This window comes from Triplophysa rosa, linkage group LG17, assembly GCF_024868665.1.
Source record: "Triplophysa rosa linkage group LG17, Trosa_1v2, whole genome shotgun sequence".
Taxonomy (NCBI): Eukaryota; Metazoa; Chordata; class Actinopteri; order Cypriniformes; family Nemacheilidae; genus Triplophysa; species Triplophysa rosa.
Window position 1 is genome coordinate 21,953,857 of NC_079906.1, and position 27,666 is coordinate 21,981,522.

At 39.8% G+C, this 27,666-nt stretch overlaps 1 protein-coding gene across 6 annotated transcripts in view; it reads left to right on the forward strand.

The window, feature by feature from the left end:
- Nucleotides 1-27,666, forward strand: part of cux2b (cut-like homeobox 2b) — a 139,018-nt gene that overhangs the window by 25,392 nt on the left and 85,960 nt on the right. Inside the window, exon 1 of one of the 6 annotated variants that reach the window (XM_057357599.1) lies at nucleotides 14,516-14,564. The exons of 3 other annotated variants lie outside the window; for them this stretch is intronic. Coding sequence is in view for 1 of the 3 variants with exons in the window: in XM_057357595.1 (XP_057213578.1) it covers nucleotides 22,352-22,432 (81 nt within the window). In the remaining 2 variants the exon portion in view is untranslated. Of the gene's footprint in view, nucleotides 1-14,515; nucleotides 14,565-18,519; nucleotides 19,873-21,931; nucleotides 22,433-27,666 lie in introns of those variants that run through there. 2 more of the 6 variants (XM_057357600.1, XM_057357595.1) reach the window with 2 other exon arrangements.

The following is a 27,666-nucleotide window of genomic DNA, read 5'->3' on the forward strand; positions in this document are numbered from 1 at the left end:
TCCTATCTACTTGCATGGGGGAAGGCCGACATTTCTAAAATCGCTGTCTAAAATGTTATATTCCAATCAATAATTAAACATGACACAAACTGTATCATAACTTTGGTTTGCTAAGCTTAAATTGCGCTAAAAATCACCTTTTTTGAGATCGCCTCATCTACTGCGCCTGCGCACAGGCTGACAAGCACCTCACGAGAGCCCAGAGAGGCCATATTGAGCGTTGCATTCCTCGCCATTCATTGTAATGACTGCCGCCTCTTGTGTTAGTATTAATATCTTTGGTTTAACACAATGTATTTCAGATTGCATTTCTTTAAAAAATAAGTTATGTTATTATAAATGAATGCATGACCAAAATAGTTACTCATCTGCAGCACGTGAATGTAAGTGTTTTCAGACTTTTTAGTCTTAAATGACTAGCTAGTTTGGATACAAGCGTTTTTTGAACGATAAAACATTTTCAGAAAACATAATGGAGCACATTAAGGAGAGAATTAATACTTTTTTAAAATGAGTACTATACTTAAAGATGTAAAATGAACGAAAACGTCCGGGCCGTTGAGAAAAAATTCTGTATGAGAGATGAGAAATTATCATTTTGTCCTGTAATATTTACATTTATTCATTTAGCAGACGCTTTTATCCAAAGCAACTTACAAAGAGTTCAGGGAGCAATAAGTGATATGTCATACAGGAGCAATAATACGATAGGTACTTAGTCTTTTTTTTTATCTCACACGAACTGTCAAACATGGCGTTGTTTGGTTTGGGTCTGTTTGATATTCACTGTGGTCATTCAGGGAGTCGTTTCAGACCGGGGCAAACCAAACGCCAGCATTTGTTATCTCATTCAGATGAGGGAGTGTCGATTCGGAGGCTCGCTGTCCCTCTGGCGAAGTGTCACGCAGCCGCTGACAGTCACTTGCTACTGAAATAACAACCGCTTTCTGATTGACTCCAAGTTCCTTGATATTGCATCACAAAAAGAGAGATAAAGGAAAGCAAACAAAGAATTTTTAACCACATTAAATGCGTAAGTCTACCGCGCAACAGCGACTCATAACAGCCAGCTCAAGTTGTTGAAATATTTGTCTTCATTTGTTGGGAAGATGATGGGTGGGATTATATCTCGACTGAAGGACGGGGCCCGTCCCTGACAATGAGCTCTGGAGAGGATGATAATCGAGGCTTTAAAATACAATGAGAAATATTCATTTCTTTGTCACGATTTTTGCTCACTTTCATGTCCCTCAGCCGGTGTTATTTTTTCTTTGGAGTTCAGCAGAATATTCACGCTGTGCTTCCACATACAGCGCAAGTGACCGGCGACCGCTGGGCTGTCAAGGTCTCAGAAGGTACCATGAAATCAGATTTATGCTTTATAGTTCATGTTTTCTAAAGCGGTACGATACCTCTACAAGAAATCTATGACTTTTTCTTCTGCAGAACACAAAAGAAGATATTTTGAAGGTAACCAAACAACATTGAACCACTGAGACATTTCTCGAAATATCTTCTTTTGTGGGTCACTGAAGAAAGATTCACATTAAGGTTTGCAGCCACATGAGAGTGAACAAATGATGATATCATTTTTAAAGCATTTTTAAGCATCCAGCTGTATGGAAACAAGCATCTTTAAGCTGTTGAACGTCGACAGGTGCTGCGATAAATGAGTTTAACAGGAATCTGTGAGCACTGACAAGCTTTTATTTATTGTCCAGATGGATGACTAATTTTACACAACTAATCGTAAAGCATCAGGATTTATGATGGGTAATGGAGCTGTAATTGACGTCTCCTCTCTTCTGCTGTTGGTAGCAGGTTTGGTCTCATTGGGACAGTTGGGACTTCCTTATCCAGGTCGTATTAAAGGGTTAATTCAAGCAAAATGAAGTATTTGTCATTATTTACTATATTTAGATCTTTGCAAATGGAAAGCAAGGTCAGTAGCTTTGAAATCAATGACAACGGCGAGACACTTCAGGACCAATTATATTTCATCTTTGATGTCTGACTTTAAGGCTGGAACACACTACAAGACTTTGGCTCAGATTTTCTGTCTGCGCTAGTCTGCAGATTTTATCGCGTAGTGTGTGATGCACTGTTTTTCTCTGCAAATTTTCAAAAAGTCTCCTAGTGTGTGATGTCCAGTTGTTTACAAATTTAATGTTCAGATTAAATGTTCAGATTTTAAGTCGTGTAGTGAATTACAGCCTTGTGTGTATCAAATATGCAGTGAATGCAATTTTAGCGATGCCAACTGTAAAAATAAAAAAGATGACAGGAGTTATTTTACATGGAAGATTTATTAACACGTGATGATTCATTGTTTCTCACATAAATCTGGAACACGCAGCTTTACATTTAGATAACTCAGAACACGGCACACAACTTGTTCTGGTGCTTTTTTTTAAAGCTCAACTGCGTTAAGATCTGATGGATCTTTTTGTTATTAGTGAAGGAAAATGACTTGCTGTTGAATTGACATTTAAAGGCTCTATATTTAAACATGACTTTGTTTTCATTTTAAATGACGTGTGAACTAATCAGTAATCAGTCAGTTTTTGTGAATGTTCTTAGTTGTCTGTCTATGAACAGGTTTGTTTCCAGTGTGTTCTTCTGCTGATGTGGTGAGTCTTTTCTTCTTGTATTGGGTGTTGGATTGGAAATATGACATCAGATCTGAGCTGATCTCAGAATCTGGCATCATTGCTCCTGCCGGTAAACTGCATCCGACCAGTCGTTGACCAAAACGAGGAACTAGTTAAGATTTGGTGTCAGTGACAACACTCTGAATGACCTTAGGCTTGTAAGATACCGCAGGACTGTTTGCATTAGACACACTCAAAAAAATGATTTGTTGGATTTACATAAAAAGTAGCGTCAAGTGGTTCCACGCAAATATGTTGAGTAGTTTCTACACTTAACAATTTAGTTGTGAACAAAAGACATTCAGGTAAAGCTGACGAAACTTTTTTGAGGAAATCCAAACCATTCAGACTGTAACAGTCATTTTAAGTTAATTAAACTCAGTATTTATTCCTCTCAATCGTACTTTTTGTTGTCATCCATGAATTAAATAAAGACTTACTGCATGTAAGTCAAAACACAATGAGCAAATCAGATGAGAGACATCTCAGTACTGGCATGAGCACAGTTTATGCTCATTGAATGATGCAGTAGACATCATGGGCGCGCTCTCACAGCCTAAGCCAGTGGTCGCCAACCCGTCGATCGCGATCTGGTCGTTCTTTGAGACGTTACCTGTCGATCCCCGAAAGTAGGCTAATAGGAAAATGAATGGATAAATATATTGTGCCTGATCAATGTTCAGTTTTGCAAGCGCATCTCTCTTTCTCTTCATTCAGCGGTTGTATGTTTTTAAGTTCTGCGTTAATCTTTTCATGGCTGTGTAAATACTGATTCCCTGCATGCGTTATTATGCGACCGTTATCATTAATCACATTTCAGTGTGATGCGCGACTGCGCGTGATCGCTCTTCAGCGTTTCTAATGTCGGTGGTCAGTGATCACACGCAAAATGACTCGCGTATGCACTGGCGTAACTGTCATTTGGAGGTCACCATACTGTTGCAGTGCATTACACTTTAAACAGTTTATTCATAAAACATAAAAATGTCACCTTTTCGTTGGTGTACGCGTTTTTGTGCTTTGACACTGGTTGCGCAAGCAAGCTCCGCGAGCGTGGATGATGCACGCATTTCATACTGTCCGCGTATCAGGAGTCGCGGCTCTCTGTCTTCAGCGAATATAACTTACGAGTGTGAGCAACGGGAGATGGTGAGAAAGTGGCGCATTTTAATGTTGAGTTTGTCTGAAAGACAACATCAGTCTATTCACAAAGTTGTAATTGTGAATGATCGCGGGTCTGTCAGTGATGGTAAACTGCACAGTTTTCAGTACTATCTCATGACATCAACTGCTGACATCCTATTTATATTTTCAATTAGCCTAATATGATAGCCCATTCCATATTGTCAGACCTTTAGCTATATTTTGTAAAACTGTACTTATTACCAAGACATTATTAGATGAATAAAATTAAATAGATAAATGATTTAAAATAAATGATTGACGTTGTTGTTATAGGGCCTATTTATAACATTTCCATCTATATGATGTATTTACTTAATAAAAGTAAACCTAATAAATGCATCATAAATATCAAATCTTTATACAGTAAATACCTAAATAATTAGGGTCTTGTTAAACTTATTCTTAACCTCGTTTTAATGTCAAGCTGTCATGTGTGAATTAAAGTCCTTGAACTGGTGTTTGAATTGGTGTTTTTCACCTCATTTTGGCACACTAAGTGGCAACTCTACACGTTACAGAGTTTGCTTAGTTGCACCTGATTAGTGGAACAAAGAATTTCAGGTCATTCAAATAGACCCACAATTATAGGCTAAATAAAAGGCCATAATCTGGAGGTTCAATCTGGGCTGTTTTTTTTCAACTTTTTGAGTGGTAGATCTTGCCTTTCAACAATTCCGAGGTCGGGGATCATGCGCTCAAAAAGGTTGGTGACCACTGGCCTAAGCACACGTACCACTCTTCTACACAATGGCAACCCTAAAACTCAAAAATACAAGAAACTCTTCTAAATCTCAAAGATAAATGACCATCAAACACAAACAAGCCTTTGTCTTTACTGAAAAACACTTAAAATAACATTACATTTTGAAATTTGCTGCCTAAATGCAGTCTTACGCAAAGCATGCTGGGAACTGGAAATCGTGTTGAATTAACTTGTTTATATTAAGTAAACTCAACAATAGGCCCAATATTATAGGGTTTTGCGTTTTACTTAACAATGTTAAGTTGACCAACCAAACCCTTAAGGAAAGCCGACGGTACTAAACTTTTTAGTATAAATTAGTATAAATAACATGGTTAACTTGCGTTAATGTAATGCCGAATGTTTCAACACGTCGCCTTGGAAATCACAGAGAGGTTTACATTGCGCTCCATTGTACAAGAGGTAAAGATGTCCTTGCATGTGCTGAAGTTAGATTAGGAAAAATTTGTGGTGTGATTTAGTATTTACTATAATAACTGTAGTAAATTGTTGTATGCTTTAATATACTGTATTATAGTAATCGCTACACTTAAGTGTAGTTGATGTATACTATAGTACTGTAGTATTCTGTATTGTTTACTCTAATGAATTGATAAACTGTAGTAAATGCTGCAGAATACTTTTATATTCACTAAAGTGTCTATGAAGTTTACTATCGTAAAATACTAAAGTATACTACAGTATTTTTAATGTGGGAGTGGTCGTAAGGGCGTTGGTTTGCTCCAGTTAATATCAAGCTCTGAAATATTTTATTGCGTGGAAATTTTGAGTTTTTGTCTCTGCTTTCACTCATAGCCGTTTCCTCACGCCAATGTTTTCTACACAAGTGCAAAGGTCTGGTCAGATATGTGCGTAAACAATAGCATTAGCGATGGTTATATTGAATGAAAGGCTACACTGTTGTAAGCATGCCCCACATGGCGACGTCTTCAGATATAGCTTAATTGTCTTACCTCTGAATTATAGACTTTCTAATCTGTTCGTGTTGTTGTTCTCATTAGGCCTAATGATAAGCTTATAAACACAGTGGTGAAATAACTTCTTTTCTCTACTGACCTCCATTGATTTTTGCCGAGCGGCTCTTTAATCTGGCTGGAATGAAAGAAGTTTCAATAGTAGTTTGAGGAAGGTTTGGGGATGTGGTTTAGGTTCAGAGGATGATCCGGGTTAAGGTTTGGCTTGAACTGTGAGATGAGGCCAAAACCTTTTCTTTTAAGCAGATGGTGTTGTGGGAACAATCGAAAGGTGTTCACGTCGGTTTAGCTGAGGGTAATTGCAGCAAACGTGTGGCTAATCGCCGCCTTTTTGTTTAAGTGAAACACTTACAGTAAACGTTTAACCCTGAAGAACCGTCACTTTAAACGGAGGATAAAACATTATTATTATAATAATAATAGCGTCTTTGTTCTGACACGTGTATTCCCAGAGCCGGCGTCGTGTGTACGTCTCGTAAATGGAAAATTTCATTGTTTGCGCGTGCCGTTTAATCCAATAATGATCTGATGTAACAAACTGCTGTAATATCTCTCGGCATAGTTAATCAGAGCAGACTTAGCCCTGTCGCTTTTTATTAACCTCTGTTGAAATGGGAGAAGGGCTTCACTAATCTGCCATGCTTTGCTTTGGCAGTCTGAAGCTCGCGCAAAAACAGCCTTGGCAGTTTTCGGGCTGTCTAATGACGTGCGGGGCTGGCCTGCTATTTCAGCTTATTAAATCTAATAACGGCGTTCTGAATAGGACCTGTTTCCACGGAGGCGGTTCTGTGCTTTAAGAGCTCGCCGGCTTTATTCGCGACGGCGTAACTTCTTCACACACTCTCATTGTGGTCCGGACCTCACCTCGGACGTGTCGCTTCCGTTCCTCGCTGAGAATTAGTTGAGTAATTAAAAACGAATGACCTTTAAATCAAAGCTTGTGCCGGGCGCTCACATGTGTCGAGATGCGTCCGGGAGAATGTTAAGGTCAGTTACAGGCCTTCATGATGAAGGTCATTTGGGTTTCTTTCGTTGTAGTTGTTCCAAAGCTTTTACCAACCGTTACGCTCTTAAAAGTAAAGGTTCTTTAAAGGTTCTTCACAGCGATGCCATAGAAGAACCATTTTTGGTTCCACAAAGAACCATTCAGTCAAAGGTTCTTCGCTTTCTTACTTTTTTATAACCTTTTTTCGCCTTTTTGTGTAACAAATAGGTTCTTTGTGGAACCAAAAGGTTCTTCTATGGCATCGAGGAACCTTTTGAAGCACTTTTTTTAAGACTGCATATGAATTTGTTTCTTCTACATAACACAATTTTTTAAGGACATTGGTAACCAAACCAACACAAAACACCGGGGACATTTCTCAAAATATCTTCTTTTGAAAGTAGTTCATTATGAATTGAGCCTGTAGTATTAAAATATTTGTGAACACTAGTTTGTGGTGCTTAAAAGAATATGATGTCATGTCATTGGTGTGTTTTTATGGTAATACAGGATCTCTTTATCTTCTGTTCATTCATAACCGGAGATACAGTTTAGTTTCGTCTGTTTTTGGTAGATGTTGTACTGGAGGGGACGGACATGTTTTGCCTGTTTGCCGGCAGATTGGAGTTGTGTTGATTGAATTAGACTAAGTTGAGTGATAATTAAAGACTCGGCAAAACTGTCGGCTTTCCAGCAGAGAGAAAGAAGCTGATGTCACATCAGCGTGAGCTCCGCTAACACACACACGGCTTATAACTGTTGACATCACGCGTGTAAGCTCAGAGCACACGACTTAACACGAGTTACTCAATTTAACACGACTTTAGTCACATGGCATCACATTGTCTGCGTACTGTTGGTCTGTTTTATTTTATATTATTGTGAGTGTGTGCATAAAATATTTTGTAGAATTAATAGAAGAATGTTTTATCAGCGGCTTATTGAGGTCCCAGTTATGCTGCATTTTTAATAGCTGCTTTTATATGATTATTTGGTTCATTAAATCATCTATTTAATTCATCCTTTCCTGTTTTTTTTAATAGAAGCTTAAATGTATATTTTTGTCTACAAAACTAATTTAAAACATTTAAAAGTCAAAATAGAAGAAAATATATATTTTTAATACTTTTATATTTAATTATTTTTATATATTTATAATTTTTTTGTACATAAAACCACTGACCATGAGTGAACTTGGGAATTGATTAATACATTTTTAAATGTTGCTGCCAATCGATGGATTTAATTTAAATATTCTTTAAATTTGGCTTTATATACAGCCGCAGCTTTTGTGAAAGTCGACATGCTATACAATAAGTGAGACGTCTCTGACCCCGTTTCGCATAGTGTTTATTTTGGACCAGACAGAGGTCAACCTAAAGGCCAAACTTTGACCTCACCCCGTCTGCCGCGGCCGTCTCCGTCTGCCCCGCTTCTATTGATCCTCCTGTTGTGTCTTCTACTTTCATCTTCTGTGTTTCTCGGCCCGGCGTTTTCGCTCGTCTTAACCGAGATTCGGCCGCATATTGGTCTGAAGCGTCGCATCCGTTTCGACCAGAGCCCGTTTTATTAAAGCAGTGTTATCTATTCCACAGCTAGGAAAGTCCCGAGCAATTTAGTTCCTTCCCGATACCCCAGAGTTTCCTCTATCAATAAGCCAAAAGGTGAAGCATAATGAACAGCTGCAAATCTGGCTGCAAAGCAAATACTTTCCTGTGTTTAATATAGAGCGCAAAGGCCGCTCGATGAAATGTCAATCTTGTTTTCCGGGGCTAAAGTGTGATCCGGCTCATCGGGTGCGGGACGAGGGCGATTGTATTTACATTTGCTGAGGATAATGGGATATCAGGAGTGGCGATCAGCCATCTTGTGCCTGCGTTATGCTCTAGTTGCCCAGATAAGCGGGGCCAGCGAGATCTTTCCCTGCCGTTCGGTGCATCTTGAGGTGTGCGTTTGGGTCCAACGATTATCCAAGCTGGGGACGGGACGGGACGGGGCGGGGCTGCGCAGAGCCGTCCGGGTCACGGCATCGTTTTTTTTTTGTGAGCGTATCTCCACGCGCGCAGCCTCTTGGGGATTGGGATTTTTCGTAGACCGTGTTGGGGAGGGGGTGGGGTGTCAAAGGCTAATTTCCAGAGCCGCTCTCGGGTGCCATCTCTCATCAAGGAGCGCCGCACACGGCAAGCGGCTTGCGCGTTGTCATGGATACTGAAGCACGATGCCCAGGAGAAGGCGAGCGGGGACGAATGGCCGCCCCGCGTATAGGATTCCTGTCAAGCGCCCTCTGATGGATGGCGTTGATGGACCATTCGTCATACTGTAATTGTTCCAACAAACACGGAATACCCACTAGTATAAACAGCGGTCCGCCACGCCGCTAATAAAGCGGGGAAATGGGGAAGGAAGCCGTGATACAGTGCTGCGCTCAGTTAAAGAGACAATCCCTCTTTTGTTTCGGCCCGCTGTTCTGATTAGACCGGAGAGGGAGGCCGAAGGGAAGAATGGGAAGGGGAAGAAAAGGAAAGGGAGAGAGAAAATAAAAAAGGCAATCATATTGCAAACGGCCATCATTCTTCAGTATTGACGTGGTCGGGTGGGAGAGAAGCGTTGAGAGTCTGTGGAACAACAGCGGCAGATTTGGGAGTGATTTGTCGTCTTTTCTCTTCATTTTGCCGGTGAAGTGGTCACAGGGAGACAGGCGTGCGGTGAAATCGCCGAGCTGAGCTCAGCTCAAATCCAAGTGGCCGCTACGAGTCTCTCTGCTGAGTACAAATGACACCGGCTACAAAGATAGCGTTTGTTTGGGTTAGTGGTGCTCTCGTGCGAGATATCAGGAGTCATTTAGAAATCTTGTTCACACTTATGCTCAGAGACGTATGAAATGAAATGAAATAATGTAGTTTAGATGGAAATACCGTAAAATTACCTTTCTGTTTAAAATGCCATAATATATATAGTGAACACATTTATTTTGTTTGAGTTCAAAAATAGAATAGTAAGATACAGTATTACCATAAAAAACATGCTGTGGTAGGTTGTTGAAATATTTAATTGGCAAATTTTTACCGAATGCAGACCTTCCGTGAGGAAAAGCCGTTTACTTTCGGTTTTAAGGTAAGAAACGACGCTCAAATGTCATGAACAGGCAGTTTGGTTGAATCATTTGAAGAGTTTGGTTCCAAACTGGAGATAACTTTGTTTTTACAATTTTTTCAAAAATCGTGTCTTGATTGTGTTTTAATGTATTAGTTAGCTGTAATTTTTTTGTTATTATGGCTTAAATCAAAACAAACCAACTGCAGTTTGATTGATATTAATTGGAGTGCACAATAAAAAAACATGATTTTTGAACAATTTATTTCTTATCTCATTTTGGAACCAAACTCTTCATTTGTAAATATAATGTCATATGTTATTAAAAGACATATTTATATTTAATTTGTCAAAAAAACCTGTCACAATGATATGCTGCATCCGGGTTACCGTGTGTTATTAGTTTTGAGCGGTTGTTATCTGGGAATAACGAATCTGCAAATGTCGCGACTGGCCAATCAGAATCGAGCATTCCAACGAGCCGTGTAATAGTGACGTATATTTTTATGATCTTTGAAGATCTTTTATCAGCTAACTCTTAAAAGTGCTTAATATTTTCTTTCCAGTATTGATTCACTATATAAGGTTTCATCAGACGCACGTGCCCGGCCCGAAGTTAAAGGGACAGTTCACCCGCAAATGAAAATCCTGTCATCATTTACTCACTCTCAGGTCGTTCCAAACCTGTATAAATGTCTTTGTTCTGCTGAACACAAAGGAAGATATTTGAAAGAATGTCAGTAACCAAACAGATCTCGTCCCCCGTTGACTCCCATAGTATTTATTTTCCCTACTATGGCAGTGAATGGGGGATGAGATCTGTTTGGACGTATGAGAGAACTTTTCATTTGTGATGATGTGAGACTGAAGCAGGTGGTGTTGGGGGCGGGACGTTCTCACCCGGGAGACTTCACACACCCGTGAGTTAAAGATGAGTCGATGTTTGTGCTCTGTTTTCTTAGAAAGACTGTGTCTTTTTATGAGGACGTGAGCGTTTAGATGTGCTCAAAGCTAACAGATACAAAGCTCTCATTTTGATTTTAACAAGGTCATTTCAAGTCATCGCTTTATTGTAGGTTGACAGGTGGTTAGTCGATTTGTCTATTGGTCAGTGAGGAGAAACTTGAAATGTGTGTTCTTCAGTAAAGCACCTCCGAACATTTGATTTCAGTGTTTATTGAGACGTCAGTCAGAGCAGAAAGTGTGTCGTTTCATTTTTGGGTGATCTTTGTGTCTTAGAAACCGTTTCCCAGAAAAAGTGTGTATGTGTGTGAGAGACGGGCCGGTTGTGGTGGTGTTGTGCGACCTCTAGCTTTTGTCCCGACACTGCGTGACCCCAGAGCACTTTAGTGTGACCCCTCCCTTAACCTCGTCTGTGATGGATGGATTAAAGCATTATTAAGAGCAATTACCATTTCAGCCGAGAGAAACTCACAGTGTCAGAAATGATGCATAATTGCTGAAAAACTCACCCTCCTTTCGACACGTTTTCCCACTGTTTACCTTTACTGCTGTTCAGTGTTGAGTCAAAAAACGTTCATGTGTGTTTGTCCCTTCAGAACCACACATTTCATGTTCATTGGCTATTTGGACAAGAACGCATTGGAATAAATAATCCGTAAGCATATAAACCTCAGCATTGGTAGTGTGGCAGTGTTTTGATGATTGAGGTTTGATGATTCGCTCATAGATCACCCACAGTTCTGCACTTCTGGTCAATGCCATCATCACAGCAGGTGTCCACGGCCACTGAGCAACTTTCTTTACGGCCAGACATCAATGGTGCTTATTATAAAGCTCCCTCCCTCCCTCTCTTTCACTCACTCCCCCTTTTCTCACCTCCTGTCTTTCTTTCTTTCTTTCTTTCTTCCTCTCTCTCTCTCTCTCTCTCTCTCTCTCTTTCTTTCTTTCTTTCTTTCTTTCTTTCTTTCTTTCTCTCTCTCTGTCTTTCTTTCTTTCTTTCTTTCTTTCTTTCTTTCTTTCTTTCTTTCTTTCTTTCTCTCTCTCTCTCTCTCTCTCTCTCTCTCTCTCTTTCTTTCTTTCTTGCTCCCTTCCTTCCTTCCATCCATCTGCTCTTTCTTTCTTTTTCTTCCCTCCTCCATTTCTTTACTTTTCACATTTTTCTCTTATCTCTCAGTCTCTTATGCACCCTCATCAGCCCTCTCTCCCTCTTTCTCCCTCGCTCACTCTTTCTCACCCCCCCCCCTCTCTCTCTCTCTCTCTCTCTCGGTTTCTCTCACTCATTTAGGCGATTATTACACTCGGGCTATGAACAAACAGTATCTCTTCTTAATAATTCACATCACTTTCATCTGATATTCAGTTACCATGGGCAATTTAGTAGTTGAATAATTTTGTGAAAAATTCATTTATTATGGCTGCGCATTATGAGGCTTCAGCGACGGCAGCCGTGAGTGTTGGAGGGGTTTAAATTGCATCTGCCGAGGGTTTCCAGCGGAAGGTAATGCGTTCTAATGTTCCCAGCCATATGCATTGTTTTCAGGCCTCATCAGTTTTACATTGATTCCCACTGAAGTGTTTAATTGCATCATGAATATGATCTAATTCCGTCCTTTTCGCAGAAACCCAAGCGCTCGCCGAGAATGATGTACTGCCTCGACAGCGCCATATCGGGATGTATTTTATACGCAACGTAAATTATAGTGTTAAATTAGCCCAGAAAGATAACTAGCTGGTGCGGGGATGGACTCAACAGTTTAATTTAGTGTCAAAAGGCCGTGAAGGAATAAATCTCTGCTGGCTCGCTCTACGCCATTGCCTCTCCGCTTTTACTGGAATAGTTTGATTTGCTTTTTATTACCTGGAGTTTGCCAGAGTTTCGGCTGCCGCCGTGAGTGAAGTCAGATGGTACGTGAAGAGTGGAGGAGAACGCTTTATTGCACCCCATGATGCTGCCGGAGTTTGGTCAAGTGTTCTGGTTGGTCAAATAACAAGCGTCGTTCGTTCTCTTTTCCATTTTTGATATTCGTTTCGTTCAAGCTGAGGTACTTGAACACGAGAGCAGGTGAATGAGTTCACATCTGAAGCGCTTGAAACCGCTGTATTCATTTGCAAGATGAAAGCCATTGTGTGCTCTCTCTCTCTCTCTCTCTCTCTCTCTGAAAGCATCTCTTCTCAGGCCCTGATGTCTGATGCGCTGAAGATACAGAGATGATGCAGGACCGGAGGGCTTGATGTCACGCCTTACACTCATTTTACCATGGGTTAGGGTGTAAAACCACTGCAACACATGACTCGTTGCTACAGTACCAATATTTACATGTACATCACGTTACCGGTCAGTCACATTGATTAAAAAGATAATCAAGTCCATAAGTCAAACTATCGGCTGTTTACGGTTGCCAAGCAACGCATCCATGTAAAATGTGGTCGCAGGTGTTTGTTGCCTGTTTTTCTTGACAATGAACGTGACTCATCCAATTAGAAATCGCAGTAGGAGCGATGGGTTTTGAAATAAAATACATAGACTATATTTGGAAATAACACAAAAGATAAGAGGAGTTGACGTGTTGTTGACAGAAGGAAAAAACCTGCCAGCTAATGGAAAAAAAGTGTTTTTATTCGTGTCTGGTTGTGTTGTGTTGGACGTTTGATGTTAAATGAGTCCATTGAGGTTTGATGTTGGTGTGTGCGAGACGTGGTTTTACAGAGGCGAGGATTAGCCGTCTCTGAGCCGGAACACACCTGTCGGAGATGCAGTGAAGTCTACAAACCGCACGTCTAATTCCCTCCCCTTCTTCTTCTGTGTTTCTCCTCGTGCTCTCCGAGCAGACAGCCGAGACATTCGCACACAATGCCCGTGGATCAGGCCCATTTGCTGCCCGGTGTTGGCTGTCTGAGGGGGTCTGACAGGCGGTCTCTCCTCATCTGACCTGTGCGAACGGCTTTGTTTTCACTCTCGGCGTGTCGAACAGTCACTCTTCATTACAGCTGACACGACTGCGTGCCGTCTCGCTTCTGTGGAAAGTCGGGTCGAGTGCAAAACTAGTTTCTGAGCAGAAGCTCCAGAAGCATCCACCTGTTCGCTCCTTCCAGTGCAAGCTTGGGTTCTTCGGACGTCTCGGACGTTGAGGCTTATTAACGTTATCAGGGATTTTTTTGTTTGGAAACAAGTCGTGTTACGTAAAGAACATGGGTTTTAAAGAAAGCTTCTTTTGACAAATATTTAAAGGGATATGTTACCCAAAAATTAAAATGTTGTCATCATTTACTCACTCTCAGGCTGTTCCTGCTCTCAGGTTGAATGTCAGTAACCAAACAGATCACGTTCCCTCATTTACTGCCATAGTAGGGAAAATAAATACTACGGGAGTCAATGGGGATGAGATCTGTTTGGTTACTGACATTCTTTCAAATATCTTCCTTTGTGTTCAGCAAAACAACAACATTTATACAGGTCTGGAACAACCTGAGAGTGAGTAAATGATGACAGAATTTTCATTTTGGGGTGAACTATCCTTATAATGCATGTTTTTTCAAGGCAGCAATCCCAGAATGCATTGCAGAATGCTCGGTTAACTTGTAAACGTCACCCGGGTTTAGAGCTGACAGCTGATTTTGTTTGCGGTATGCATCCTCTTACAAACATTAACTATGTTTAACTATAATAGCCATGTTTTTTATTTATAGTAAAACTCTTTTTGCCACAAATGTACCATAAAATGAATCATGGTTTAATGGTATTTGTAAATAAAGTGTGGTTATATAAATGGAAATCAAAGTGTTTCTACAAATTCACTGTAGTAAAAACTTAATTGAAATGCTCAGAACACCGTTGTTTTTCTCTGTGTGTTCGTTTGACCTCTGGAGCTTCGGGAGTTGAGATCAGTGGTCGTGACACAGATAGATTTTGTCACCTCTGAGATCACAGACGCTGAAGATCTTCACATCAGGTGGGGGTTTATCTCTCAAAACACACAAACACAATGACATACAGTATGAGCACATGATAGGCTATGTTCACATTTGACTTCTTTTTTGAAGCTGCTATTGTCTGTTTTACATTGTAATCCTATGGCAGTAAACCGTGTTTTCAAAAAAGTCCTGAGCGCTTTTTTAAGCCGTGTTCACACTTGACTTCTTTTTTGACAAGAAAAAGTTTGACAATGCCGCTTTTTTAGTTAACTTTATGGTTACAAATAGCAGCCGGCAATGTTCAAAGATAGCATTTGTGCACAAAGGCAGCTTAGAGAGACAGGCTTCATAGGCTGTGTAACAGAATTCTATTTGAATTATAAACAGAGAGCATGCAATCAGAAGTTATTGAAAGTGAAAATTAAACTTGCATTTATACAAAACTATGCTCCAACGGGCGTTTCGGACGCCAGTTTATCAAAGTCTGCTTTATTGTCAATTCTGCCACATGTACAGTACATACAGAGGATTGAAATTGCGTTACTCTCAGACCCATGGTGCATACAAATAACACTACGCAGAATAAAAAATATATATATAAAAAACATACAGATAAATACAGATTATTATATATATGTAAAATACAACTATTACAAGCAGGGATATTTAAAAAGAGAAAAAGAAGACGAGTAATGGGAGATGTGAAAATATACAACAGTGCAGATGTGAGGTAGTGCAAAGAGTTTATTAGTCTGTTTAAAGTGACAAGAGAGCAGGCTTTGTTCAACCTGTCAGAAGAGGTAGCTGAAGAGGGGCAGACCGATGCTGAATGAGGTAGTGAGCAGTCCTATGCTGCATAAAGTGACTAGTGCAGGTTGAGCTTGAGCCTTCTCGACCAATCACGTTCCTCGCATGTTGTTATGGAAACGACAGGTCTCTGTCATTGGTTAGCTTTAAAAAAGGTGGTTGACGTAGGGTGTTTTTTTTCCCAGAAATGTTGAACTTTTTTCAACCTCAAAAGACGCTCTGAGCTGCAGAAAAAGACGCTGCATGGCGCTGGCGTTTAAAAAGGCGTTTAATTTACTCTATAGAATTATAATGTAAAACAGACGCTAGCAGCTTCAAAAAAGAAGTCAAGTGTGAACACGGCCTTAAACGCCAGCGCCGGCGTCTTTTTTTGCAGCTCAGAGCGTCTTTTGACGTAAAAAAAAAAAACTTCTGAAAAAAACGTTCTACGTCAAGCGCCTTTTTCACAGCTGACCAATGAAAAGCGAGTAGCGAAACCTGTCGTTTCCATAACGATGTGCGAGGAAGGTGATTGGTCGAGCAGGATCAAGCTCAAAAAAATAAAATGGCGGCCGATAGTTTTGTATGCATGTGAGTTTAATTTTCACTTTCAATAACTTTTGATTGCATTTCTAGCGTGAAATTAGTATTGTCGTTTTTAAATACGTGATTGGTTATTGCAAAGACATGCACTGCATTGGGCTGCTCTGTATTTGTATTTCACAAAGATTTTGTGTTTTGTCAGTTTGAGAGATGAGTTGTATCGATGTTTGATGGAAATGTTGTGTGTTTTTCCTCCTGTTTTCCTCTCAATATTTTTCTTTACATCACCTTTTACCCTTCTCTTTTCTCTACTTTTTCTCATCTGGTCCTTTATATTCTCTCATCTTTTCTCCTCTTCTTCTCGTCTCATCTTTGATCTTTCTCCTTTTCTCGTCATTTAACCTCTCCTCATTTTTTGTCTATTCTCATATCTGTCTTCTGTCTCATGTCGTCTTGCCTCTGTTCTCCTCTCTTTTCTCTTTTCATTTGTACTTCTCCTCATGTCTCCTCTCACGTCTGTCTGTGTGTGTGTGTGTGTGTGTGTGTGTGTGCTTACAGAGGTAAGTTCATCACTGTATTTGTGTACATAACTGTTGGTCTTTGTGTTTTCAGACAGCTTTAACACACACACACACACACACACACAGAGAGAGATAGAGAGAGAGAGAGAGAGATATAGAGAGATAGAGAGAGAGAGAGAGATATAGAGAGATAGAGAGAGAGCTCGGCCATGGTGTTGAAGCTGAATTATTCACTTTATGGACCCTCTGCCATTTGAAACGGCCACAAATGACGTCATGTCAATGAAAATCTGCTCTCTTCATTATGGTCGTCGTCTCGTTCATGTGATGATGGAGATGTGTCGAGATTCCTTTTCCTCGCCGTGCTTCAATACTTGCTTTCTCCAAGTAGCGCTAAGTGATTTTTCGAACGCATCGCCACGGGCTGTTTTCATCCAATGACTCTAGGTTTATTTTTTCCTCGTTTAAATGGCGGTGAACTACATCTATGCTTAAAACATATTCTTTAATCTTCTGTTATTTTACATACAAATTGCATCCTGGGCAATGCATTCATCATCGCTCATACCCCCCTCGCTAGTGCTAAATGAAAAATGTATCATAAATGAATAATGGATTGCACCATAGCATAATTTCTTTGTGGTCTGTTTACGGTATCGGGCTGTTTTTTTCCCATCTCAGCTGAGAAAACGCCGCTAATATCGTCTCCCTGCTTCATTTTGGGCGGTTTGAGAGAACGACGGGGAATCAAAGCCTATTGATTGATGTCACTGGAATATGACGGCTTGAAGAAGGTTCCTCGACCGTCTTTCATTACATTGGTGCTCGATAGATTTGCATGAGGGGAAACGTGCTCAGCCGAAGGAGATGTTAGCGACTCCTGAGACGTTTCAGATCAATTAACTCGCGGTATCTGAGGAAGAGCTCAGATAACGCAGCTAAAAGCCTCCAGATTTAGTTTGAACGCTAGTTTCTTATTTTAGGTCTGTCCTCTTCCTACCGCTCGCCGTGGAGCTGTCAGTCCTGATGTATTATAAAAGGGCCAAATCCCTGGCGGAGATCCGGGTGGCCTGGATCACTGCGAGACTTGTGCGAAGGTTGCGCTTGCGATGCGTCCCTCTCTTACGCCGTGTCTGTCCCGGAATTGAAGGATTGTCAACATCGCGACAGGACGGGTGGTTTTGAAATATTCAGGAATAAAATGATTGCAGTTTTGCAGCGTATACTTGTGGTTAGATATAAAAGATGATGAGAAGGCCGGAGAGTTGAGGCTTTGGATTTTAGACAGACGTGACATGGCGGCGTTATGAGAAACAAAAAAGTCTTTCTTCATCGGACATCGTGGCATTTTGTCAGTTTTTTAGTGTCTGTGACATCATGCAGGGTAGCTCCACCCACAGAGGATTCTCATTGGACCAAAATGACCAACTTATAACTGTACATCAGACATCAGATATCTTCTGACTGTCTGTGGTTTCTCATTCAGTGTAAATAAATAACAAGGCCTGTTTACAGTATGACAACAAAAATTATATATACATATATTTTTTTATTAAAATGGTCAAATGTATTTTTAATATTATTATAAAATTGTAATAAATGATATAGATAAAATGTATCAATTTATTATTTACATTTTTTAAATTATATTGATAACATTTTTACAAGTATACAATTTATTACAATTATACAATTAAAATGATAAAAGTTATAAAATTGTAAAATATATATATAGAGAGAGAAAATTTTAAACCTTAAATAAAAATAAAAGCACCACAATCACTTTTAAGAGCATTTTTTTCCTAGCTGATATCCAATTAAACATTGCCAGCCAATCAAAATTTGCTTAAAAATTAAAGGGCAAACACAAAAGAAACAATGTCATCATCAGTTGGTATGAACAATTTAATCTCTACAAAATGTAAATATATGACAAATTTAATACTGCAAAAAAAAGAAAACAAATCACACATATTTATAAATTGCTTTATTTCAGATTTCAGATTTACAGCTTTCCTGTAGCTCAGTGGTTAGAGTCAAAGTCAAAGTCTGCTTTATTGTCAATTCTGCCACATGTACAGTACATACATATAGAGGATTGAAATTGCGTTACTCTCAGACCCATGGTGCATACAAATAACACTACACAGAATAATATATATATAAAAAACATACAGATAAATACAGATTATTATATAGCTAGCATGGCGCTAGCAATGCCAAAGTCATGGGTTCGATCCCAGGGATTGCGCATACAAATGCATAGTATAATGCAAGTCGCTTTGGATAAAAGCGACTGCCAAATGCATAAAATGTAAAAATGTAAGATGGTTTAGTGGGTATTTGGTCTTTCAGAAAGGTGCCACAGCAAAAACAGCTTCTGATGTTAATGTATGAAAGACATTATGTTTTGACCACATGTGATGTATATTGTACACAGTAAGGGTGTATTTAGATTCTCACGCTTCCCTTTTACACACGTTTGTCTTGAGTTTGTGTTCTGCCCAGCGTAGGACATCCATCTGTGTGTGTAAGTGCTCTAATGATAGACTCATATCTGGAGGATTGGTGATGAGAGGATTCCTTCACACTTCACGGATCTCCTCTCCGGGACGTTCCTCCAGGCGTACGCTCACAAACACGAGGGAAGTCTGCTTCTCTCGTTCCTCTCTGCTCCACCATCCACAATATTCCCATAAGCCCGGGAGGGAAACGCATGGTCGGGCCGGGCGTAGGCGTCTCCTCTGTCGTCACGACGCGCGCTGCGTGTTCGGCGGCCCGGAGTGCGGCGCGTTTCCTCCGAGACGCCGCGTACAGATGGGAACTTCTGGACCGCGGCGGATCATGTCACGAATTCACAGCTGAGTGAAACAGACGCGCGCACTTGAGCGTCTGCAGAGAGAACGAACAGAAGAACAGACGTTATTGCTCATTCCCGATAACTCCAAAGTCATTATCTGTAGGATTCAGTGCGAATTACTGAGGAAATAATTGTTGTATAACGTCAGTTGACCAGAACGATCAAAATCCATCGTGCTCATTCTAAAGGTCACATGCTGTGTTGAATTAACTGAACGTTGATGATAACATGACGCGCCGCTGATCTTGCAGAAGAACAGAATTATTTTTGCCTCGGATTGGAGGATCGTCTACATTGTGTGCATTGCATTGTGGGAAACGGTTTTACATGTAGCGTGTACAATTTTCTACATACTATATACATGAAATCAAACATTTACTTATAGACGTATTTTCTTATCGCTGTTAACGGTCCGCGTCACCACCAACAAGAGTACAAATAATTAATTTGTGTACATTCACCTCGTCGTTCCTGATATTTGCGCGCGCACATCATTCTGGAGAAAATATAAACGTGAGTTTAAGGTTTGTGTTAGACTTTAAACGGTGATTTGCGAGTATATGGAGTGTGTTTCCCGGCGCGCCTGCACGGAATGTGAGATGAGAGTCAGAAAGTGAGAAGCGCTGGTGTTTGTCGGTAAGACTTTAGACATGTGGGCAGTGTAGCATCAAATAGATTGTGTTTCCTCCCATGTAAACGGCTAATGTGTGTCGGCCGCTCTGACACGGAGGAATGTAGTGAATCTGCTGGAAGGGCTTTACGGACGTTTCTGAGAGACGTGTGCGCGCACACACACGCACACACGCACACGCACACACACACGCACACACACACACAGTCCTGCGATCTTTGAAGTCCCTGAGCTCCTGACATGTGCTGTTACCGTTCTGGTTTATGTGGACTCTGAGGACGAGTTTTGATTGGCTGTTGGATAAGAGATGACTTCTCAAGCGTAAAAGGCTTTTATATATACACACACACACGCGCGCGCACACACACACACACACACACACACACGCACACACGCACACACGCACACACACAAACAGAATGTACAGTCTTGCCTTGGATTAGATTGTCGTTTCTTTGTGTGAAGTGATTTTAGTTCTCTTCCTGTTTCTACTTAGTCGTATTGTTGCCTGCTGTCTACGTAGTCAGCTGTCTTCTAAGGCAACATTTAACATTTTATTTTAGACTGATGTTGACATGCTTTCAACGTAATGTCTAATAAGCCTAGAATAGAATACTGTATTGATTATTGACTGTAATGTTTATGAATATTGTGTCAAATAAAAAATACTTTTCCGTTTAAAAAATATATTATTTCGCCTTTTTGGATCTGTAATTGCAAAAAGGATTTTTTCCCAACAGGTTTTTCGGGAACATTTCGTCTTTTTTCTAGGGTGGCATGTTGATAACTTTGAATCTCTTTAGTCCTCATGCGTCTCGTGTCAAAACATGCACATCGCTGCTGTCCTTTTGAAACCTCGTATATTTCTTGATCTTTATTTTTTTGATCAATCATTATTATTAGTCACCATTTCCTGGAAAACAGCGAATTTGGACGTTCGAGGTTTCGGAAGGAAAGATTCAAATTCGAATCTAATCTGTTTATTGACATTAATGCGTGACATATTTTCTAAATAAGCTTGAAATATAAATAGGTTTCTCTCGCAAACATATTGTTTTACTTGGCGAAGTAATGTATTAACACCCTGAAGTCATTTGGATTACTTTAATGATGGATGTTAGATTTTATACGAGCTTTACTATGTTGATCTCGGTATAAGAAAGTAGCATGACACCATTTAAATATATAAAGTGAATGGTTTTGATTTGACCGAGAAAGGAAAGTTGCATACATCTGAGATGGAGTCTGCACGTTATGTTGAGAATTGTTATGTTTAAAGAAGCTACACTCTTTATTTGAAGGAATACCTGTATTAGTCTTTTTCTTGGTGCACGATAAGTTTGTTCCTCAAGAGATTCTGGTGTTCTTTCGATGTTCTCAAAGATTCTGCAACCTCGCGAGTTCCTCCTCAGCCTGGTTTTAACTGTACCTCGCTGACGTGGGCCATATTCCCAATCTCTGCGCTCTAGATACATTTATTTTCGTCTCGGATGAGGAATATCTCTTTCTGTCGCACGTGTGCTTTGGGTAGGAATAAAAGAGTTTTTCGCCGTGACAGGTGGCCCTGGCTGGTGTCGCTGGGCTCTCGGGGGCCCGCCGGAGATGGGGTAATTGCGAGGGGCCGGACCCGCTTTGGTGTCGCGCAGGTGGCGTGAAACGCAGCCGCTCGGCTCACCTGAAATATTCACGTACCTGCGGCGGCTCGGCTTTGATCTCTGCTCGCGATCGGCATGGGAGCGGAGGGAGGGGCGCGAGAGGAAGTGAAACAGGAAAAAAGGGGCACACCTGAGGACCGAACAGATTGACGTTTCTTAAGAGAGAATAAACAATGGCAGCTTATCTGTGTTATCCGCTGCTTGCCATTTTTCACCCCCACCTCCGTCGGTTTCTTCCGGAAAGTGGGCCAGCGCGTCTTATTTCCGCGTCTTTGCGGAGGTAAACTCGCGCTCGGACTGATTTTGTGTTGTTTGTTATGGATTGTCAAGTCTCTGGCCCCCATTTATATCTCTCTTCCTAACACGGTTATATTTACTCAACAATAAATTTTACCAAGACATGCTTTTTTTTTTCGAGGACGCGATTTTTCAATAGTTTGTGTTCCTGACGGTTGCTTTAATAAACCGTGTGGTGTCAAAATAGATCAACAAACCTAAAAGAACATCCCTTACTTTCTCTAAAAGCAGCAGCACTGTTTAATTCAGGCCAGTTTTTCTTGTTTTTATACTTTTTTTAAACTTCGTGCCAGTAAACGCACGGGCAGAATGTCAGTGGCTATGTGAGATGATAATGGCTGCTTTGATTGTAACCACAGAGCGTGTGTGAAAGAACAATGGGCCATTATGATGATGATAAATAAGGTGGACTCATTTAGACGTACATTTGCACAAAGCGGTTTTGGGAGACTAATTGGAAGCCACTTTAAGTCCTGAATGTTAAAAAAGGACTCGAGTGATAGAAGGACAAAGAACGTGTGAAACAGAAAAGATGAAACTAGTTGTGGAGTTCAGTGACCTTTTAGATTTTAAGCTGCTGATTTCGGAAGAAACTAACGGCACGCACCCGAAGGTTGTAGCGCTTTCTTCGTGAAATGCTTTAGTTGTTGATGTCAGCTGTTTTATTGTTCAGCGTGGAGTGTGTCATTTTTACCCCTTAAAATGCTTTCTTCTATTCCAGTTTAACCATTAATGGATTTTATTGTTTAAACGACTTATTTATCTTTTGTTTTTATTATTAAAACAAGCAGGTTGTTTTAAAACGTCCCATTAATGTTGTAAAAACGTTTTTCTAGCGCGTTTAAAACATTTAGCAATGACTAATAATGTTGATAAAATGCTCGTATAACATTACTGCTGAAATGTTTTTCATAACTTCAAAAGAACATCAGCCAATGTTCTGTGTGCGTTCTCTGTAAGCTGGAAACCCAGAATGATTTAAAGAAAACATTTCTGTATCAGAATAAAGGGAAACAGGCCTAGATTTAAGAGCTAATGTGTCACTTTGTAACAAAACTTAAGTGTGATGTCACTGGTGTTGTGTGTGATGTCACTGGTGTTGTGAGTGATGTCACTGGTGTTGTGTGTGATGTCACTGGTGTTGTGTGTGTGATGTCACTGGTGTTGTGAGTGTGATGTCACTGGTGTTGTGAGTGTGATGTCACTGGTGTTGTGTGTGATGTCACCGGTGTTGTGAGTGTGATGTCACCGGTGTTGTGAGTGTGATGTCACCGGTGTTGTGAGTGTGATGTCACCGGTGTTGTGTGTGATGTCACTGGTGTTGTGTGTGATGTCACTGGTGTTGTGTGTGATGTCACTGGTGTTGTGTGTGATGTCACTGGTGTTGTGTGTGTGATGTCACTGGTGTTGTGAGTGATGTCACTGGTGTGTGTGTGTGTGATGTCACTGGTGTGTGTGATGTCACTGGTGTGCGTGTGTGTGATGTCACTGGTGTTGTGAGTGTGATGTCACTGGTGTTGTGAGTGTGATGTCACTGGTGTTGTGAGTGTGATGTCACTGGTGTTGTGTGTGATGTCACTGGTGTTGTGTGTGTGATGTCACTGGTGTTGTGTGTGTGATGTCTCTGGTGTTGTGAGTGTGATGTCACTGTGTTGTTGTGGTGTGATGTCACTGGTGTTGTGTGTGTGATGTCACTGTGTGTGTGTGATGTGTGTGTGATGTCACTGGTGTTGTGAGTGTGATGTCACTGGTGTTGTGTGTGTGATGTCACTGGTGTTGTGTGTGATGTCACTGGTGTTTGTGTGTGATGTCACTGGTGTTGTGAGTGTGATGTCACTGGTGTTGTGTGTGTGATGTCACTGGTGTTGTGGTGTGATGTCACTGGTGTTGTGTGTGTGATGTCACTGGTGTTGTGAGTGTGATGTCACTGGTGTTGTGAGTGTGATGTCACTGGTGTTGTGAGTGTGATGTCACTGGTGTTGTGGTTTTCACTGTGGTGCCTGTTGTATTGTGTGGTTGTGTGATTGTCACTGGTGTTTGTTGTCGTAGTGTGTGATGTCACTGGTTTGTGATGTGTATCACTGGTGTTGGTGTGTGATTTCACTGGTTGTGAGTTGATGTCACTTGGTGTTGTGAGTGTGATGTCACTGGTGGTTGTGTGTGATGTCACTGTTGTGTGTTATTCACTGTGTTGTGAGTTGTGATCGTGTGTTGTTGATGTCATGTTGTGTGTGATGTCACTGGTGTTGTGTGTGATGTCACTGGTGTGTGTGTGATGTCACTGTGTGTGTGTGATCACTGTGTGTGTGTTGATCACTGTGTGTCTGTGTGTGTGTGATGTCACTTTGTTGTGAGTGTGATTTCACTTTTGAGTTGATTCACTGGTTATGAGTGTGATGTCACTGGTGTTGTGTGTATGTCACTCTGTGCTGTGTGTTATGTCACTGGTGTTGTGAGTGTGATGTCCGATCTGGGTGTGATTCATCTAGGTGTTGTGATTGTGAGTCAGTGGTTGTGTGGTGATTCACTGGTTTGTGATGTGTGATGTCACTGGTGATTGTGAGTGTGATGTCCTGGTGTTGTGAGTGTGATGTCACTGGTGTTGGTGTGTTATTCACTGGTTTGTAGTGTGATGTCACTGGTGTTGTGTGTTGATGTCACTTGTGTGTTGTATTGTTGTGTGATGTCACTGGTGTTGTGAGTGTGATGTCACTGGTGTTTGAGTGTGATGTCACTGGTGTTGTGAGTGTGATGTCACTGGTGTTATGTGTGATGTACACTTGTTTGAGTTGATGTCACTCTTTGCAGTTTGATTCACTGGGTGTGGAAGTCGACACAAGGTTATTCAACGGTTGGTGTGATGTTCACTGGTGTTGAGCTGTATGTCACTAGTGGTGTGATGTCACTGGTGTTGTGAGTGTGATGTCATTGTGGAGGTTGTATGATATTGATCTGTCTGTTTGAATGTTCCGACATCTGTTAGCTCATCCAGTAGGGTTAGATTGTGAGGACACTTCCTGTTTGTCTGTTGGATTGAGTTTCGTTTGATGCCGGTGGTGTGGAAATCACACACTATCCATTCACAATATTTGTTTTTTGTTTGGAATCCATATTAAATTGGGTAGTCATTTTTATTTAAGCTGCTGTTGAATTCTGAGTCTCAGCAATGGCTCCATAAGCGAGTCAATAATTTCAGTCCCCAGCTGAAGAGCAGCTTTGCTTAAAAATCCTTCTGACTGATGCTTGAGAAGCTTTAAAACAAACGTGTCTTAGCTCAGAGATCAGAAACTCGATGTGTGATTGGTGCCGTGCTCGTACGACTGCATAGGTTTCTCACATCAGCTTTAAGAGTTTCCAGATGAAACCGTTCAGAAAAGAGCGTGCGTGTGTCTTAGACAAGGTGTTGACAGATTGCAGAGCGCTAGGTGCTAAAACTCCTAAATGAAGTGCAGTGTGACGACTAATTCCTGACGATGTGAGTCACACCTTCCTCGATCATTGTAACGCTCGTGCGTCTCCGGCTCTCGTTTTAAGATCCCGGATGACTGGTTTGGGATTAATTATTCGGGATCATTTCCCAGCCTCTGTTGACAGGCTTAAAAAGGTGTCAGAATGTGATATTTAGAGACAGTGACCGCTAAACTCACACACACCGTAACAAAGTCTTTTACCTCTGTGATGTATGTTTATGCATGTCGTGCAGATTAGACAGAAGCGTGACGTGTGATTTTTGTGTTTAATTGACAGATTCAGGCTGTTCTGAAACCACACCATTCATTACAAACAACTCACAATCCTGGACAAGATTTCAATGTGGTTTCTCTTTCATAGCTCACAAGACTGTTTCATATATCACCTGTAAGGAAAAGAGAGGGATGAGTCTGTTACTATTGTAGAATATACTTGTTTTAGCTGTGAAAGAATATACATCTGTGATTTATTACAGCTGTGATATAGAAAATCGATCTGTGATTCAGAAAATTATAGAGTTGTTATATAGAATATAGATCTGTAATGTAGAATATAGAACTGATTTTGTATATAGAGATGTGATATAACATATTATGTATATCTGGTGATATAGAATATAGATTGTAATATAGAATATTGAATTTAGATCTTGTAATATAGAATGTGAAAGAATATAAGCTGCGATATACAGTATATTGAATGTAGATCTGTCACATAGACTGCAAGCTGTGATATAGTGTTGTAGTTTTAGTTTATAATGTGATATAGAATATGATAGAATATAAGCTGTTATATAGAATATAGAATGTGATATAGAATAAAGTCTGTACGTAGGATATAGAAATATAGATCTTATCATATAGAATGTGATATAGAATATTGAATATTGATTGATGTAGAATGTGATAGAAATTAATATAAACTGTGATAAAGAATATTGAATATGAATCTGTGATATAGAATATAGACTATAATCTGTGATGTAGAATATATGAAGAGTTTGGTTCCAAAATAAGATAACTTAAAAAAACATGTTTTTTATTATGTTATCATTTTTTTATTGTGTTTTATTGTGTTAGTTAGCTGTATTGTTTTTAGTTATTATGGCTTAAATCAAAACACGCCAACTGCAGTTTGACTGATATTAATTGGAATGCACAATAAAAAAACATGATTTTTGGAAAATTTAAAAAATCTCATTTTGGAACCAAACTCTTCATATACTTTAAGCTGTGATATAGAATATAGATCTTGTCATTTAGAATGTGATGTGGAATATTGAATATGGATCTGTGATATAGAATGTGATAGAATATCAGTTGTGATATAGTATATAGATCTTGTCATTTAGAATGTGATGTGGAATATTGAATATGGATCTGTGATATAGAATGTGATAGAATATCAGTTGTGATATAGTATATAGATCTTGTCATTTAGAATGTGATGTGGAATATTGAATATGGATCTGTGATATAGAATGTGATAGAATATCAGTTGTGATATAGTATATAGATCTTGTCATTTAGAATGTGATGTGGAATATTGAATATGGATCTGTGATATAGAATGTGATAGAATATCAGTTGTGATATAGTATATAGATCTTGTCATTTAGAATGTGATGTGGAATATTGAATATGGATCTGTGATATAGAATGTGATAGAATATCAGTTGTGATATAGTATATAGATCTTGTCATTTAGAATGTGATGTGGAATATTGAATATGGATCTGTGATATAGAATGTGATAGAATATCAGTTGTGATATAGTATATAGATCTTGTCATTTAGAATGTGATGTGGAATATTGAATATGGATCTGTGATATAGAATGTGATAGAATATCAATTGTGATATAGTATATAGATCTTGTCATTTAGAGTATAGAATGTGATGTGGAATATTGAATATGGATCTGTGATATAGAATGGGATAGAATATCAGTTGTGATATAGTATATAGATCTTGTCATTTAGAGTATAGAATGTGATGTGGAATATTGAATATGGATCTGTGATATAGAATGGGATAGAATATCAGTTGTGATATAGTATATAGATCTTGTCATTTAGAGTATAGAATGTGATGTGGAATATTGAATATGGATCTGTGATATAGAATGGGATAGAATATCAGTTGTGATATAGTATATAGATCTTGTCATTTAGAATGTGATGTGGAATATTGAATATGGATCTGTGATATAGAATGGGATAGAATATCAGTTGTGATATAGTATATAGATCTTGTCATTTAGAGTATAGAATGTGATGTGGAATATTGAATATGGATCTGTGATATAGAATGTGATAGAATATCAGTTGTGATATAGTATATAGATCTTGTCATTTAGAGTATAGAATGTGATGTG